This window comes from Pelodiscus sinensis, chromosome 8 (assembly GCF_052426305.1).
Source record: "Pelodiscus sinensis isolate ZL-2025 chromosome 8, ASM5242630v1, whole genome shotgun sequence".
Taxonomy (NCBI): Eukaryota; Metazoa; Chordata; order Testudines; family Trionychidae; genus Pelodiscus; species Pelodiscus sinensis.
In genome coordinates this window covers 24,207,316-24,224,623 of record NC_143059.1, presented here as the reverse complement: position 1 = coordinate 24,224,623, position 17,308 = coordinate 24,207,316, and the positions used below count along the sequence as shown (strand labels likewise).

The 17,308-nt window shown below is 42.9% G+C and overlaps 1 protein-coding gene across 2 annotated transcripts in view; it reads right to left on the bottom strand.

Moving 5' to 3' along the window:
- REEP3 (receptor accessory protein 3) overlaps positions 1 to 17,308 on the bottom strand; it is a 67,321-nt gene that overhangs the window by 10,963 nt on the left and 39,050 nt on the right. For both annotated transcript variants that reach the window (XM_075934900.2, XM_075934901.2), the window contains exons 3-6: positions 14,478 to 14,554; positions 13,771 to 13,891; positions 12,867 to 12,980; positions 162 to 309 (exon numbers count right to left, since the gene is read on the bottom strand). In XM_075934900.2, the coding sequence (XP_075791015.1) occupies positions 162 to 309; positions 12,867 to 12,980; positions 13,771 to 13,891; positions 14,478 to 14,554 (460 nt within the window). The remainder of the gene's footprint in view (positions 1 to 161; positions 310 to 12,866; positions 12,981 to 13,770; positions 13,892 to 14,477; positions 14,555 to 17,308) is intronic.

Genomic DNA, 17,308 nt, shown 5'->3' with positions numbered 1-17,308 from the left:
TCCCCAGAGCCAACTGGGGACAATTTATATTTGCAGAGATTTTTTCCACCACCAATATTTAAGAGAATAAAAATGTTTTTTTGCTCTTTCCACTTCCTGGCTTTTACATATCAGAATGTAACTACACTATGAATAGCCCAAAACTTTAGCAAGATACATACCCAGAGATTCACTTACAGAACTTTTGGTTTTCTTTTTGTTTTCAGGTAAAATCTGATAGGGCCTTTGTCCCACAGGTTCATCTCCTTGAATAGCTGTTAAATCATGCATACTGAAACTTCTCAGTCGTTCAGTTATTGCACCTTGACCCTGGAACACAATAATAGAACTTTTCAAGAACAAATAAAAAGCCTTTAGATTTGCTCTTCAAGTTGAGGAATGGTTAAGTACATGCTTTCTTGCTATTTACAAAATTCTCTTAACAGACATGCAGAAGATATTCATTTGTCTTAAGCAGCATTCACATTTTTGTTTTTTCCTCATGTAAACACTGTAACAAACTAAGGACATATGGAATTCAAGAATTTATACATTTTGTATGTATCTTTACCAGCTTGTATTCTGGCTCCACTAGGAAGTTACAGTAGTTTCTAGGGTTGCCAGATAGTTGAAACGAAAATACCAACCCTCCCCACCCCCCACCCAAAAAAAAAACCACTGGGAAAAAATTCTGTTGAAGGAAAAAAAAAGGGGGGGGGGGACCAAAGTTGTTGAGCAAAAAAATTAAAACTATAAAACAGAATTAAAACATCATGTCCCCTTTAAGAGTGAGTGCAGGGATAGGAACGGGGAGAAGTTGAGCACTAAGACCCAGGGGAAGCATTGCTTCCTCTTGGTCGGCAGCCATTTTGTGCCAGCAGCCTTACCGAACCAAGTAAGCATGGGGGCTGAGGTCGGAGAGGCTGGGGGTGCTGGGAGCCAGGGAAAGTCTCCAGGGAGGGCGGGGGGAAAGCGGGGGGTGGCCGGGTACTGAGTGTTTGTAGGGTTGCCATGTGCCCGGCATTTTCGCAGGGTTGCAAGGTGCCCGACATTTTCGCATCCTGGCCGGGGGAGTGGAAATCAGAAAATACCAGACATTTTAGGCATCCAGTATTCTCTGAATTTTTTACCGGGCAGGAGGCAAAAATACTGGACTGTCCGGGTGAATATCGGACACCTGGCAACCCTAGTAGTTTCCCCAAACACACTAGGCAAATCCTTAGACAGGTAACAAGTCTGAAGGTTTACCCTCTGGGGAGATTGTTTATAGTGGCATGACCTGATTCATCTGGTTGTCAAAGAAGGAAGAGCTATACAACATGCCCACTCTAACATGGAGAGGGGTAATTCCTCTTCATCCAAGAACTGACAGGCTTTAAACCATGACCAGAGGGGTAAAGCCTCGAAGATGACCCAAAGTACTTCAAAACCTGCCAGGGTGCCAATGTGGAAGACTGATGTTCCAATTGTCACTCAACATGCATACAAGCAGTTTACTGATTTAAAATGTGTTCTCTAAAATGGTTTTTTTTTTTCTGAATAAATATTTGCTTTAGGAAGGCTGGCTGCCTCTAATTGCCCGAGAGAACAGGACTGCAAATGCTGAACTAAACTCAGACCAGTTGAGAGGATTACAGTGAACTGAAGAAGTGCAGCCCAAGGCTGTGGCTGGCTGAGCTCTCTTCCTCCAGCCTCTGGGGGGCTGGCTGGCCTGGCTCGCTCCCTCTGGTCAGTAGGGCGGGCGGATTGGGCCAGGCTAAGGCAGGTCCGACTCTCTTCCCAGATGCCAGGAAGGGCCAGGCTGAGGCGCTTCCCTCCCCCTGCCACCAGGGCGGGTTCCAAGGCCATCCTGGCCCCAGCTCTTCCTCCTTGCCTCCGGCCCCAATACCACCCCTGCTCTTGGATACCTGCACCCAGGGAAAGGGGGCCAGGCTGAGGTCGCACCCAGATCTCCCTCCAGCCACCGGGGGGCCGCTCCCAGACCTCGTTGGGCCCCATGCTCTCCCTCTGGCCACCAAGGAGGAGGAAATGGAGGAGAGAGGCCATGGCCCAGCAGCCAAGGACTGGGAAAGAGGAGTGGGGAGACAGGGGGAACGCAGAGTGACATGACGACACCACTCTGTCATCCCACAGGAAAAGGTGTTTTTGAGAGAGAGAGAGAGAGAGAGAGAGAGAGAGAGAGAGAGAGAGAGAGAGAGAGAGATTCAAGTTATAAATCCAATGCTTTAGAAAAAGGAATAAATCAGAAACAACAAGTGGAATAAAGATTTTTTTTTTTAAAGAAAACTAAGGCCTTTGAGCCTAAACCAGGAAAGAACATATCACCTAGTACCGCTTTCCAAACGTCTGAATGTAGTTGCAATAGCCTTCTAATTAAAATTTCCAAAACTACTGTTTCTCCACAAAATGAAAAGTATTTGAACAGAATATCAAACAATCATATTGGTAAGATACTATGCTATTGTCATATATACACACAAATATGCATCAGTAGTAGTAGGGGGAGGGTGAGAAAGCACTATAACACTAATCCATGTAACAAAAATTGGCACAAACACAAAAGCATAAGTTGAGGCATCTGAAACACCAGGCTGAAGAGACCACACATAACTTCTGTTTGTGCTAACAACCTAGTTGGGGTGCTCATCAAAATATCAGGTGCTGATTTAATATTACAAAAACAAAGTATATCTAATACTTCATGCCAGCAGAGTTACAATACTTCATGCCAGAAGAGTTACAAGAGTACTAATGATCAAATATTCTATAATCATCTTATGATTGCATATGACACTTCTGAGATGTTTTAAGTGCCCCTTCTGGAAAAAGTGTTAAGCAGCTGAATATCTGAAGTGAAATTATAGTAAAAGTTGCAGATAAGCAAGTATAAATGCTTGCACTGATAAAAATAAGTTACATACATGTTAAGTAAAACTGCATTAAAATAGTATTATTTTAAGTACTCAAATTCTAAAAAGTGTCATATTTAAGATATCTTGGGCAATTTTAACACTGCTCACTTGTGTCCAACAGTCTTTAATTACATAATCTTATTTCCCTTCCCCTGGGCTCATTCCATCCACAGGATGCCTGGTACTCTATGGCTAGCGATTCAATATTTCAATTTACCTTTGTAAATAAGAGATGGTATTATTGACCTCTATAACTAAGTTAAACTGAAGTAGCTGGCAGCAGCAGAATGCTCTCTGATATTAGACAGCTATATTCCATTCCCAGTTTGATACCTTAATTGATAAAGATCATGAAGGACACAGAATTAACACAAATCATTAGATAACTGACACCTACGGCCTGCTGGTTCTTAGAGCAATTCATCTTCACATAGACCAAAGGCTATATTAATGGTGTAAAGCAACCGGAGAGCCCATTTTGTATATGTACCATCTAGAGTTTAAGCTTTGTGTTTTGATCACAGAACTGACAGGAAATGATAATTTTCAAGTGCTTATAACTAGTCAAGTGAAAATGAATTTTCATAGAGCCAACTGAAGACACCTGCCTGACACCAGAGCTTACTCCACTGCCAAATATGAAAGGCCTGGTGCAAACTATGAAGAGTCAGATCTCTTAAGTGTCCCACATAGAACCAGTTGCAGCAGAGTTATTAGCTTTTGTAAAATACTTCACATGGCAGAGTTTGTACAGAACCCCATAGTACTGTATAGGGTAGAGCTACTCAACACGCGGCCCGCAGGCCACATGCAGCCCATGGTTTGTGTTTATGCGGGGCTCAACATGCAGCCCACAGGTGGGAGCCAAAACAAAATAGTCAATATAATGGTCTTCTGTTGATATGCATTTTAGTAGTTAAATACCTGGATAGTCACTGCTCTTTAAAAAAGTGCTGTCATATGGGTGGAAATACTGCATTTTATTAATATCAGCAGACCTGATTTAAATGGGGCCCGTGTGTTGTGCAGTCTTGAACATCTTTGTGTTCATGCCCAGCAGTGTGAAAGAAGCTAATTGCATGTATATGCAACCACACTTAAGCTGCAGCCCTCATCATGTTCTGTGAGTATCACTGTGGCCCCTGGGGCTTCCAAAGTTGAGTAGCCCTGGTACATGGTGTGATTAAGGGGTACCTAGGATCACGTTTGTGTCTGCATATTGCAATACAGTCTGCATGCAGTGAAAGAGGCAGAGATGTATTTGCATCACTGACCAATAAGTAGACCCAGCTTCAATCACTACACACTGCCCCACTCTTTGCAGTGAGAAACCCAAAATAAAGAACAGACCTATATGAATACCCATTTACAATCCAACTCTTTCACTGAGCGTTACATAATTTCTATGTAACTTGTATACAATGAAATTGACTAATAATAATACACATCCACAGAGAACTAAAATTTCAATCCTAGTATTTAATGTTTCCTAATTTTAGTATGTTTCTTAACGTCATTTGTGCATGCCTGAAGTCTTCAGCATTTTCAGGAAGAAAAGCAACATCATCTTTCTGCCCCAGAAACATCTTAGGCCCTTGCCCCTCTGTTCAGGTGCACCAGGTATGGGGCAAGCAGATTCAACCGGGCAGGATACTACCGTGAAGGGGCTCAGTGTTGGGGGATCCCAGTATGCAATGAGAGGATCCTTTGTGGGGAAATCTGGATGCAAGCAGCTCAGTGGGGTAAGAAGGTGGGGATTCTAGGTATGTTCATGGGTATGGATGCACAAAGGCTTCTAGGAGGGTTCCAGGTACAGGTGGCTGGGGTTCAGCAAAGGGTGCAGAGGGAGTGAGGCTTGGTGGGATGGGAGTCTGGGGGTGCAGCTAGCTGAAGGTCAATGGTATGGGCTCTGAATGTGGGGGGCTCAGAGTGGTGCAAAGGATGGGGCTCATCTGAGTAGGAGTTTGAGTTCAGGGACTTCAGATAGGGTGGTCTCAGGGAAGTGAGGCTGCAGATGCAGGGGCTAAGATTCAGTGGGGTGGGGTTTGTATAAGGAGGACTAGAGGGTTCTGGATGTACAAGGTGAGGCTAGGCATGGATGGCTGGGTCTTGGCGGTTCAGATGCATTGGAGTTGGGTGGGTGGGTGAGGGAGCAGTGACCCCCCCCATCCCTCTAAAGTGACCCCTATCCCACAGCTGAGAAGGTATGGGAACAGGAGGCAGGGAAGGATGCTGGGCTTCCTGCAGCTGAAGGCAGTCTGACACAGCCCTGTCACTTTTTTCAGAGGAAGAGGAAGTCCTTTCCTTCCCAGCCTGGAACTATCAGCTGATTGCATATCAAGGTAGAAGTAACTGACTGGGGTGTCCCTCATTCCAGGGTGATATACCTGTGTGCTAGTTTCTCTGGATACCTGAAACCATGTACTTGCACTGCTAGGGAATGCTGCACAGCTGTCAGAAAGTCATTTTGCTACAGAGAAGCAAAGAAATCTGCAGGAATATGAATTCTGCCCATTCGCAGTGGTACAGAATTCTCCCAATGAGTTAGTAATGAAGGAGCTAGTAAAGAAACAATTCCCTGTCAGGCCATATAGAAGATCAGTATTATTATTCACAGCATCATACACTGGAACCCAAAATGACAGTCAAGCCACTTCAAATGAACAGTACTTAAGGGTCACCAAATGATGAAAGATATTTAATAGAAAAACATTTTAAATGATACAATCATCAGGATCAATTCTTTGCTCCCTCTGCAGCTCAAAGGGACAAAATGTCCATAGAAACATTAGTTACTACATGATGAAATACTCTTAAATCCTATTCTTAACTCCACACAAACACTAACTGTGACTTAGCTGATACTTTGTTGAACTTTTAAGTAAATTATGTTGCCGAAAAAGTGTAATATTCCACCTCAGGTCTCAGACATCATGAAATGGTGGCCTGGCTAAGAACCTCCTTCCACTAATGTATTTAAAGGCAACAGGGAGCTTTTAACCAGCTCCAGAAGCTAAGCTGCCTGAGCACCTGCTGTGCTGTTTTCTAGGCATTCAAGTTTGCCAATCTCTACCTCTGACTCGTGCTGCCTATGTCTGGCTCCCCAATTCCCTGTTGCTTGGCTCCATGGAACACTGCAGGGATGATATACTAACTCCCCCATACATGGGCAGTGGGAGAGGAAGAGGCAACTACAAGCAAACCCTGGGAGGTCAGAGCAATAAAGCAAAATTTTATCTGCAGAAAATTGGTATATTCCACAGTAAACATGCTGCAATGTGCAGTTTATGGTATCTTGGGAAAATGCCAAATTCTACAGTTTCAGAATCCCTGGACTGATGAGATGAATGGAGCAGTTCACAGGTCTCACTACTGTTGCAGACTCTACAGACACAGGCAAACTGCTGCATTATTTTATATTGCACATGTTTTTCCAAAGCTTCTTCACATGAAAATTCTTCATTTAAAAGAGAATGAATAAATGTTTGAAACTAAATTTGACATGAAGAGGTTAGCTGCAGGTGTGGAATCACTGAATACCTGGAAAACCAAATGTACTCACTAAATAAAACAATTACAATATGAGCAGTTGCATGTAGGGGTCCTTCAATGGCGAGGTGGCTGCATCTATTAAACAATGCTTTTAATTTTTGTTTTAATTAGTTTCTTAAGGTGTTGAACAGTTATAACATTTTATGATTTCAAATCCAGGAAAAGAGGTGCTGGAAGAATTTTGTGTTCCATATTACTACATTCCCCATACAAATCTACATGTAAGTTCAGAACGCTATTTAGAATAGCCTCTCAGATGTATTAAAATAGTTGAAATGCTTGGCACAAGCATTCTGTCACTGCAACAACTTCACAAAAACCTGACCACGAGCACATCTAGACTAGGAAAATTGACTGTGTTTTACTTTGTCTTCGTTTATGCAAGTTTAAATTACTGTGTTTAAAACACTAATTAGCACCTATTATAAACAGTGATATTTAAAGATGTACGCTGATAGCAATTAACATTCAATTGGGGGTGGGGGAGTTTATGACTAATATGTTTACTTAAGTGTGGTCTAAGCTCTTCCGTGGTGCAAAAGCAATTCTTTTGTCCAAAGTCTTCTTTTCTGGAAAAACATTCTCCCTAGAGCAATGGTCACCAACCAGCAGATCAAGATCTTGGAGCCTCTGACAGGTGATCCTGACTGGCTTGGCCAAGAGGCTATCAAGTGCCAGCACTTCATCTGTCTCTCCCTGCACATCTCCTGCCCTCTGCCTTGGAGCTGTCCCCTCAGAAACCTCCTGCTTACTGTGTAAGGGAGGAAGAGGAGGGTGCTGATGTCAAGGTGCCCCCTCTCCCACTTTGTATCCTAACTCCACAGAGCAGCGAGGGGGGACAGCAGCATTTGAGATAGAGTTTGCTGGAGGCTTTTGGGAGTGGTGCAGGGCCAAGACAGGGGTAGCCTGCCTTAGCCCCACTGCACCACACCACCCAGGAGCCAACTGAAGCAAGCAGGGCCCAGCTGGAGCCCACATTCCAAAATCCTACCCCAGTCATGAACCCCCTCCTGCACCCCAAGCATCCTGCATCCAAACACCCCCCTAGAGCCTGCACCTAGAACCCCCTCCCCACAATTTTTGGCCCATCCAACTCAGTCCTGAGCATGCCCTAGTGAAATGCGTGGTGAAAGTGAGGGAGGATGGAGTGAGCAGGGTGTGGGGCCTCAGAGAAGGGGCACAAAGGAGGTGGGGCAAGGATATTTGGGTATGAGGTAGATCTTAGATTGCACTTAAATTCAAAAAGTAATCTCGTGCTTAAAGAGATTGGAGACCACTGCCCTAGAGGATACTATTTCCATTGTAAGCCTATCCCATTACATCCAGATTAGTATTGAGAACAGGAGGAAGTGGCGCCTGTAATGGGGGAGTTCTCTGTTCCCCTTATTAGGGGTTTGGAGCGGGTCCCATATGAGGAGAGGTTAAAGCGACTGGGACTTTTCAGTTTAGAAAAGAGGAGACTGAGGGGGGATATGACAGAGGTCTATAAAATCATGAGTGGTGTGGAGAGGGCCGATAAAGAAAAGTTATTTATTAGTTCCCTAAATAGAAGAACTAGAGGACACCAAATGAAATTAATGGGGAGCAGGTTTAAAACTAATAAAAGAAAGTTCTTCTTCACACAGCGTGTAGTCAATCTGTGGAACTCCTTGCCAGAGGAGGCTGTGAAGGCTAGGACTATAATAGAGTTTAAAGAGAAGCTAGATAATTTCGTGGAGGTTAGGTCCATAAAAGGCTATTAGCCAGGGGATAAAATGGTGTCCTTGGCCTCTGTCTGTCAGAGGCTGGAGAGGGATGGCAGGAGACAAATCGCTTGATCACTGTCTTTGGTCCACCCTCTCTGGGGCACCTGGTGCTGGCCACTGTCGGTAGACAGGATACTGGGCTAGAAGGACCTTTGGTCTGACCCAGTACGGCCGTTCTTATGTTCTTATCTGAAAGGCTTTGGCTGCTAGAGTTCACCACCTGCTGAAAGGTTAAGTGACTAAGCTAGCCTTAAATGTCTCATCAACCAACTACTGCTTCAGCCAAAGAAATTTTTCCATCATTATAAAGGCCACTGTGGTTCTCAATGCAGTCCAAATAGTACATGTGAAGTCTGACAGACTGAGCATGGTAGCCTCTGACCCAACTTTGCCAGTTCAGCCCTAAGTCTCAAATGTATTTGTGTATTCCTCTAGCAGAATAAAATGCTTAGATGGTAATTTCAAAAGCTTGGCCAATTAATTCAAAACAGTCTCCTTTGTGACCTCAGGCAAGTCATTTATCTGTCTGTCCCTCAGTGCTCCATCTATAAAACGGGTTGGGTGAATACACTGAAGATTGTGAGGTGTACCAATACTCAAGTGAAGGAGCCACATAAGTACCAAAGATTTCCCTTCAAAATTAGACTCTGTCTTTGTTGATTAGCCCCAAGAGTAGTACCCCCTTTAACAGAAATTGTTGTCCACATGATTCTTCAGACTCATTGGAGGAAGAGGATTCACATTTACCAAACAAGTGCAACTATCCTGTCACTGTTCTTTGTAGATCAAGCTGGATGGAAGTTGAGAGGCAGATCTACTAAATCCATCACAGGAAGCCCAACAAGACAAAAAGTCAGAGGCTTGAGGTCCTCTGTAACACCTTTGTTATATAGATGCAAAAAACTACATATTGTGGGGGTGTCCCAGTCCTAAAAGACTTTCTGGAATTGCAAGCCTCCTTCTTCGGTGTTAACTATTAAGGGTATAGTCCTCTTCACTTATTCAAGGTAGGAACAGTGGACTTGGGCAAGATAACAAGCCCTTTATATACAAGGAATGAAGTCACCAGATAGCATGTATGCACAGTCTCCATGTGCTAGAGTAATGACTCCCCAGTTTTTGAAATGACATAGGACATTAAAGAGGGTGAACTTCTGATTTTAAGATAGTTTAAGAGTTGCAGAGAGGTTCCTGTCTTTCTGCACCTTTTAAAATGGCATTGGCATCTTAATTTCTTTGGTACTATGACTATAATTTTTTCCCAGGCAACTTATTTGCACTGGATTAATTGTACAGATATTACAGTGGATGAGAAGCTGAATATGAGTCAACAGTGTACCCTTGTAGACAAGAAGGTTAATGGCATATTAGCATACATTAGGAAGAGCATTGTCAGCAGATCTAGAGAAGTGATTATTCCCCTTTATTCGGCATTGGGGAGGCCACATCTGAAGTACTGCATCCAATTCTGGGGCTCCCCCACTATAGAAAGGATGTGGAAACATTGGAGAGAATCGAGCGGAGGGCAACCAAAATGATTAGGGGGGCGGAGCACGTGACTTATAAGGAGAGGCTGAAGGATTTGTGCTTATTTAATCTACAAAAGAGTCAGGGGGATTCAATGGCAGACTTCAACTACCTGAAAGGGGGTTCCAAAGAGGATGGAGTGAGGCTGTTCTCAGTGGTGACAGAGGTCAGAACAAGGAGCAATATTCTCAAGTTGCAGCAGGGGAGAGCTAGATTGATTATTAGGAAAAACCTATTTCACTAGGAGGGTGGTGAAGCACTGGAATGGGTTACCGAGGGAGGTGGTGGAACCTCCATCCCTAGAGGTTAAGTCCTAGCTGGACAAAGCCCTGGCTGGGATGATTTAGTTGGGGTTGGTCCTGCTTTGGGCAGGGGGCTGGACTCAATGACCTCCTGAGGTCTCTTCCAGCCCTAGGATTCTATGATATTCATGAGGATGTATAACAAATTACCAACTGAGTAAGTATTCTTCCAGTGACTCTTGAACAGCAGAAGTCATTCTGAGGTACTGAGAATGCAGAAGTTATTTGTTACCACAGAAAGAAAGGAATAGGTGAGTCTGAAATAGGGAAGTTAGCGTGTAGCCGTTTAAACAATTAACCAAATGACTACATGTAAACTCCCTCCCCTCTGCATCAGCAGGCAGCAAGGAAGGTGGAGGGGTGAATGCCAGTATCTGTGGGGAGCTTCTAAGCCAGCTCCCCACAAGCACTGCATCCTGCAGTGCCGCCTGCTCCTCGCACTGCTGCCTCTGATGGAGAAGAAGCAGCGCAGAGGGTGAGGGGGGCAGGTGGGAGACAATACACACAGGGAGCCAGCTATCAAGCCAGCTCCCCACACGTATCTGCTTCCGCAGAGCCACCTGCCTCCCCACTAAAGCTGCTGTCTTTCTATCAGAGGGAGCAGCATGGTAGAGGGGATGGAGGCAGGAGCTGATAGGCACAGGGAACTAGCTTTTAAGCCAGCTCTCTGTGCATGCCGGCTCTGCGAAGCTGCTACTGACACTCTTGGTGATACACCTGCCCCCAATGGACACTCTGCAGTACAGACCATCCCCACTATACGTCGCCCTGGTATACGTCGGTTCCACACTAACGTCATTGATGAAGTTAGGAACTGTTTCATTACAAGTCCTTCCACACGCCAATCTTACGTCACTCAAAAACAATACATGAAAAATTTGCTCAAACGAAAGTCAGCTGCTTGAACATAAATCAAAGAAATTCCCCACTTTACATTATTTTGCTGTAGGTCCACTTTTTTGGAACGTATCTTGGACATAAAGCAGGGACAGCCTGTATATTTCTCTGTGGACCCACTGCCCCCAGTGGTCACTCTCATATCTACTATGTTTGTGACAGAGTTTGTATGTGTGTTTGTCTGTTCAAGAATTCCGCCTAAACAGTAAAAGCTAGGACCACCAAATTCATAACTTATCATAACTTAAAGGTCAGGGTTTGGTTGTGCCAGGAAAATGGGATGTGCTTAGAGTGGGACTGCTTCTCATAAAAACATACAGAAAAGAGAATCACCAGGCAGGTGAAAGAGGCTGGCTGGGGGTGCCCCAACTCCAAGCCCTCAGCTCTCTTTTAGGGAACATGAGCAGGGCTTAAGCTCCCCTCTACCCCTCAGTTCGCACAGGGACATGGCTGGCTGGTTCCCTTTGTCTGGGAGTGAGAGGAAAGTGCACAGTTTGCTGCATTTCTCATTCTTACTGAGGAGAGTAGGGGGCAAACCAATCTGGAGCTGTCACAGCTGAGGCACATGTACCCCTTCCCCAGCTATGCCCAACGAAGCTGCACCAGCCATGGAGAGGTGCTTCTCACCTAGCCCCAGGCTATTACAGTGAGAGAGGGCTGAATCCCTCATCCCCAGCCCCACCCCAGAGCACTGATTTAAATCAATCATGTACATTTTTATTTTATTTTCCAAACAATTAAAATTGAGTTAAGGACCTGAGCAACACTGGGTAACTCTTCTAGTTATTAGTTTAAAAAAATGTCTTTGAAATGATGTGAAAATATTCCTTTCATGGAAGTCTTTAATTTTCTTCATTGTATCCAAAAGCCAAATAGTCAACAGGTTTCTCCCCAAACAATAGTAATTTTGACTTGTGTTGACATTTTAAAAAATTTACATAGTATTTCTATAAATTGCTTTTTAGTGGCTTATATAGAGCTTTAAACATTTTCAATGCCATTATTATGAACATAGTAGTTTCACTTGCTCTTCCTGGAAATTAGACCAAATTAGGCCTGAAATTGTTTACCAAATCAGAATGTATAATTCCTAATGCTATTTTCTGCATTTTTACTTAAAAAATGGGCAATTTACACTTAACCACAGATTAAACTGTACTAGCCAATTCACTCTCTCCAATCTCCTGTGTTGACCAAAACTTTTTTCAAACATAAAACATTTCCTTACTTATTTCACTAAATTACAAATTGACAGCTATCTTGGTTGCCTTCATTAGTGGAGCTTTTCAATCAAATATTTTGGGAAACTCCCTTCATTAATTTCAGTTAATTTGCTGGCATAAATTATTCAATTGCATAAATGGCATTTTATTCAGATTTATGATTTAATATAAAAATACTACTCAAAGCAAGAATATGCAAATCAGACAACTATGATGCAAGCTTTTATGTCGTGCATGACTTTCAAAATTGGATCTAAAAATCACAAACAAGGAATTAATTTCACAAAACAGCTTTTATCTTTGGTAGTAATATTTCATGCCTTAGTTTATAGATGAAGTTACCTTAAATTGATTGAAGGAAGACAGCAGAAAGAAGCCAGAAATCCTGTAAATAGTGTGATTACCAGCAAGAAAGTGCAACAAAGAAAAAAAAGAATGTTGATCTTTCACTAACAGCTTGAAATAACATTGTAGTCTATATTTTGATTTACCACACTCAACTGATAACCATTATCCAAAAGTTCACATGCTATTCGTTTTTAAACTAATAGCCATAGTTTAAAAAATAAAAGGCTCTCAAAATTACTATCCTTAAATTACATTCCTCCATTTTTAAACATGTTACTTTTAGAATGAATTCTTGAGTTAAGATCAGTAAATACCCAATACCACTTTGCTTTTTCTTTCGATAATATTTACACCAAACTGATGAGTGTAAGTGAAAGTTACCTTTACAGCAGCAGTCACAGCAGCAGTAGCTGCCAAATTTAAACCCTGTCTCCCAAAATTCACCATAGTTTCATAACCTCGTTCTTTGGCTTGCACAATATACTGATCAATCTCCTAAAAAACAACACAACAAAATACATATTTAAGTTTACACACACAATCCCTGAATATAAAAAAAAAAAAAAAAACTTTATTACCCCAGCATTATTTTATCATCAAAATGTTGATGGAAGACGTCAAGGTAAAATATACAAGTTCTGTTATCTAGCATTCATGGGAATGGGGGTTGCAAGTTCATCAAATGTGCTGGTTCCTCGAGCTTTTACACTAACGGTTCATAATTTTTTCTCCGTATGCAAGCTGAAGTTGCAGAATGGTTATATGATATCAGATAATAGTATTATATGCAGAAGCATGACACAAATATACTTTACTGCCGCAAGTTTACAAACTTGACTCTTGTAAGTGCTAGAAATGTCAGAAAAATGATGTCAGATGGCTATGGGAATTTTTTCATTTAACTGAAGGAGGAATTGTATAACAGATGCTGGTTAACCAAGTTTTCCAGATATTAAAAAACCTGATAACACAGCTTATGCTGTATTTATGTTTCAACTTATATTACATGTTTTAGGCTACAGCTACTCTAGAGACCATATAGCAAGGCAGCTGTGCCGATGCAGCTGCAGCTCTCTAAGAGATGGTGCATACCACCCTTTATCCTAGTGTAACTTATGCCACTTGAGGAGCAGGGGGTGTTTTTCCTCACACCCTGAGCAACTTAAGTTTTGATGAGGTAAGTGGTAGTGTATACATGGCCTCTATTAACACAGTATATTAATATTTTAAGCACCAGAGAATTAATTATTGCATTTAATGCCAAACTTTGAAAATAATTTCTTACCCTTTCCTTTGAAGAAAGAAGAGGATGGAGAAATTTCCTATAGATTAAACTTGCCCCTCTAGTATATGGAGAGAGCAACCAAATAACAAAAGCGATCTTCAACTCATAATACAATGGAAACCTGCAGATAAAAATTTATGCAAGTACTAAGATTAGGGCAGAATGCTAATTCACTATCAAAAACAAAGCTTTGCAAAAATATATATATATATATTTACACACACACACACACACACACACACGAAAATGTTACACAATCTTTTAAGGTTTTTAATTTTTACTCAGTATAGACCACCTTAAGTGCTTTTTAATAGATGAGCGTCTGCTTCATTTTCTTCTGTTGGGTTTTCATTAAATATAATACCATTAAAAGCAGCAACAGTAAAAGATTTAAAAGTCTTTCCATGGTTTCTTGCATTATATTATTTTATTTATGGCATTTAATTTCGTTTGCACAGGTCTTACAACTCCATTCTCTCCTCTTGTGCTTTTACTGCATGGGTAGCATTTTTCTTTCCCTATTTTTGAGGGAATTAAAAGGCACTACAAATTTAGAAGGGAGGGATGTTATCCATTATGCAATTTTCTGACAGCAGTTCTTGGAAATGTCACCTATAAATACAAGCTGGTAATTATATTACCTTCTCTGCACTAATTCATCAGAAAAAATAATTACTTTTCATGTTCCACACTATGAAAAATCTTACCAAGAGATCGTTAGGTCCGCTACTGTTTCAGTAACTGTATACAGAGCAAACACAATCCAATACATCATCCATCGGACCTAAGAAAGAAAAGACATTACCTTTAATAGAAAAGTTTTAATTTAAAAATTTCCACTTCCAATGAAACCATTTAATTGACCCACCAGGAAATACCACAACACAAAAAAACTTAGATTTTTTCCATAGCGCAGAGTGACTTTTTTTTTTTTTTTTAAAAGAAAACCACAAACTAAAAATTACCAATTTACAAGAACAAGTAGGTTGTTTTTTTGTTTTGTTTTCCCGTTGTTCTGAGAAAATGGTCTGGAGGCAACTGTCTAATGATGCTGGAGGCTGAGTGAATTGTTTGGATCTTCAACCTACCTTCTGCTTCCAACTAGCTTAAAGTAAGGATTGTAATTAAGCTGTGGAACTTCTCCACAAAATGGTCATCAAGTGGAATGTCATACTGTGTCTACACTCGACCACACTCCCCCTTCAAAACAGGGCATCAGACTTGAAAAATAACTATTTAGATACCCTTTTCAAAAAACAAACCTTTCTAAATAAGAGTGTCTCTAAGAGCACAAACTAAACTGCAACCATGATGTGTGGCTAAAAATGAAGAGTGTTCATTTTCCATATGGTTCTACAAGATAGTTTCTTCTCCATAAGGCTGTTGGTGAAAGACAACACCCATTATACTGGATAAGGCAACAGGACATTGAGATGCGAACTGGTGAAGGGCATGAGGCTTTGATCAGCTCCACTATGTGAAATCTGAGTGATCAATCACTCTCTGGTGGTAAGGGGGAAGAGCTGAGCTAAGCAAGTACAGTTTGCATAAAAGGTCATTTGCTATGCAAAAGCCAGACGGAAGTTTGGAAATGCTTTCCTTCCAGGTTCAGTTCTATATGCTCTTTCAGGATGGCCAGAAATGAAGCTTTGATGGTAGCTTGCCATTGATGTATCAGGGTTTTTTTGCTGTCCAACTCCAGAAGGGACTTAGTGTATTTGTGAAAGTTGGTGGCTGTGCTGGAAGAGAATATTCCTGGATGTCAGTTTTTGAGGTGCAAGTGAGGATAGAGCTGGCCACCACAGAATCAGAAAGAGAGAGAGCATGCTGTTCATAACTACCAGTGGCAAGAAGTCATAGTGGTATTCTATTTCCAGTTGTGTAGATAATACTGAGTGGACTGTGGCCACCTGTGACAGGGCCCCGCAACCCCACACTAAAACCCCCGCAGCAAAAGCCCTATTCGGGTGGCGGAGGGGCACGCACCGGCATTGTGCCAGCTGTACACGCGCCGCGGACCAGCTAACCGCCTCGGTGGCGGCGGCGGCACAGACCCTGCGGGAGGGGTGTAGTCAAATGGTGATGTCAGGAGTACGTCATTCTCCGGCGCGGCAGGAGTTTTAAAGGCCGCCCCGGATGGGGGGGGAAAGACCCCTCTTGGCTGTGGAGAGCAGGTCTTCGTGGACCGCCGTGGAGCAACGGGGTCCGGGAGGTCATCCGGAGAGGAAGTATCCCAGGGGAAGGCCATATAAGGGCCCCTCACTTGGACAGGTTTCGGGAGGACGCCCCTGTCAACCGGACCCGGACCGAAGCAGGTCCGGGTTCTTTAGGGCCCTGGGCTGGGGCCCAGGAGTGAGGGTGGGCCTGGGCCCCCCTCTCTCCTCCCTACCCTGCAACCCCCGCCCCCCACCCCCGGCATAACTGAGGAAGGACGAATTATTCCTTATTTCCCATTCCCCGGAAGGGGGAAAGCCCAGGCTGTGTGGGCACTGTCGGAGGGCAGTGGCCTGAACCTGATAGTATCGCCGCCAGCAGAGCCAATTCCCCCAAAGTTGGCAACGAGCGACGCTGTGGGGGCGGACCGAACCCCTACACCACCAAACCAAGGACAACGGGGAATAATTCCACACAGCTAAAAATTTCAAATCAATATCAGGTCTTCAACATGGAAATTGTGGAAGAGACCTGAAGATCCAGCTGGTCCAAAAGAACAGAGCTTCCTGGCTGCCACTGGTGTCGAGACTCCCTGGGCGGGCAAGAGGACCCCGGCTGTGACCAGGTCTAGAGCTTCCCGGCCACTGGGCCAGGGAGCTCTTCTGGGGCCAGAACTCCCCGACATGCCATTCGTCCACACGCACACGCACGCTCTGGGCTCCTGACTGAGTCACAAGAGCCTACAAATCTCCTGTCCCACTACCAGACCTTCCCCTTCCTAGGCTCTGTGGTCCAGGAACATCCATGGTCCATGCCGGACCACGGCTGTTGCCAAACTAGGGAGTGCCAGCTAAGGGAGGTAAAACCTGCATTTAAACAAATGTGTTATGTATAAATGTTTTGGCAAATTTTCATTTACAGTGTCATTTATCAGCTACTTTTCTTCAGAATTTGTTTTTCAGCATATTAAAATCTGTACAACTTTGGCAAGTTTGCTGTGAAGCTTTATATTGTGCTCTGACTCAGAATTGTGCTCTGCACAGAATTTATGGTTTCACTTTGTTACAGTAGTTTTAGCATGGTTAAATTCTAAAATCCCCATTGGGTTAAAAGATGTGCCTTTTTCAAAATTTTGCATATATATCCAACAGTATTCACTTTTTCATTTAAGAAATTTTATGGAGGAATGCTCTTTCCATCCACAGAAGCCAGCATTTCAAGTAAATCACTGCTATACCTCCTGAAACACAAGTTGACAAATTCTTACCACTATTGTAAAAGATGTCTGAGCGCTATTTTCTGTTAATAAATGTAATTAAGTGGCACACCAATGTTCTAGTAGCTGACAGTGTGGACACCCACTATGTTTTTCACTGGTGCACTC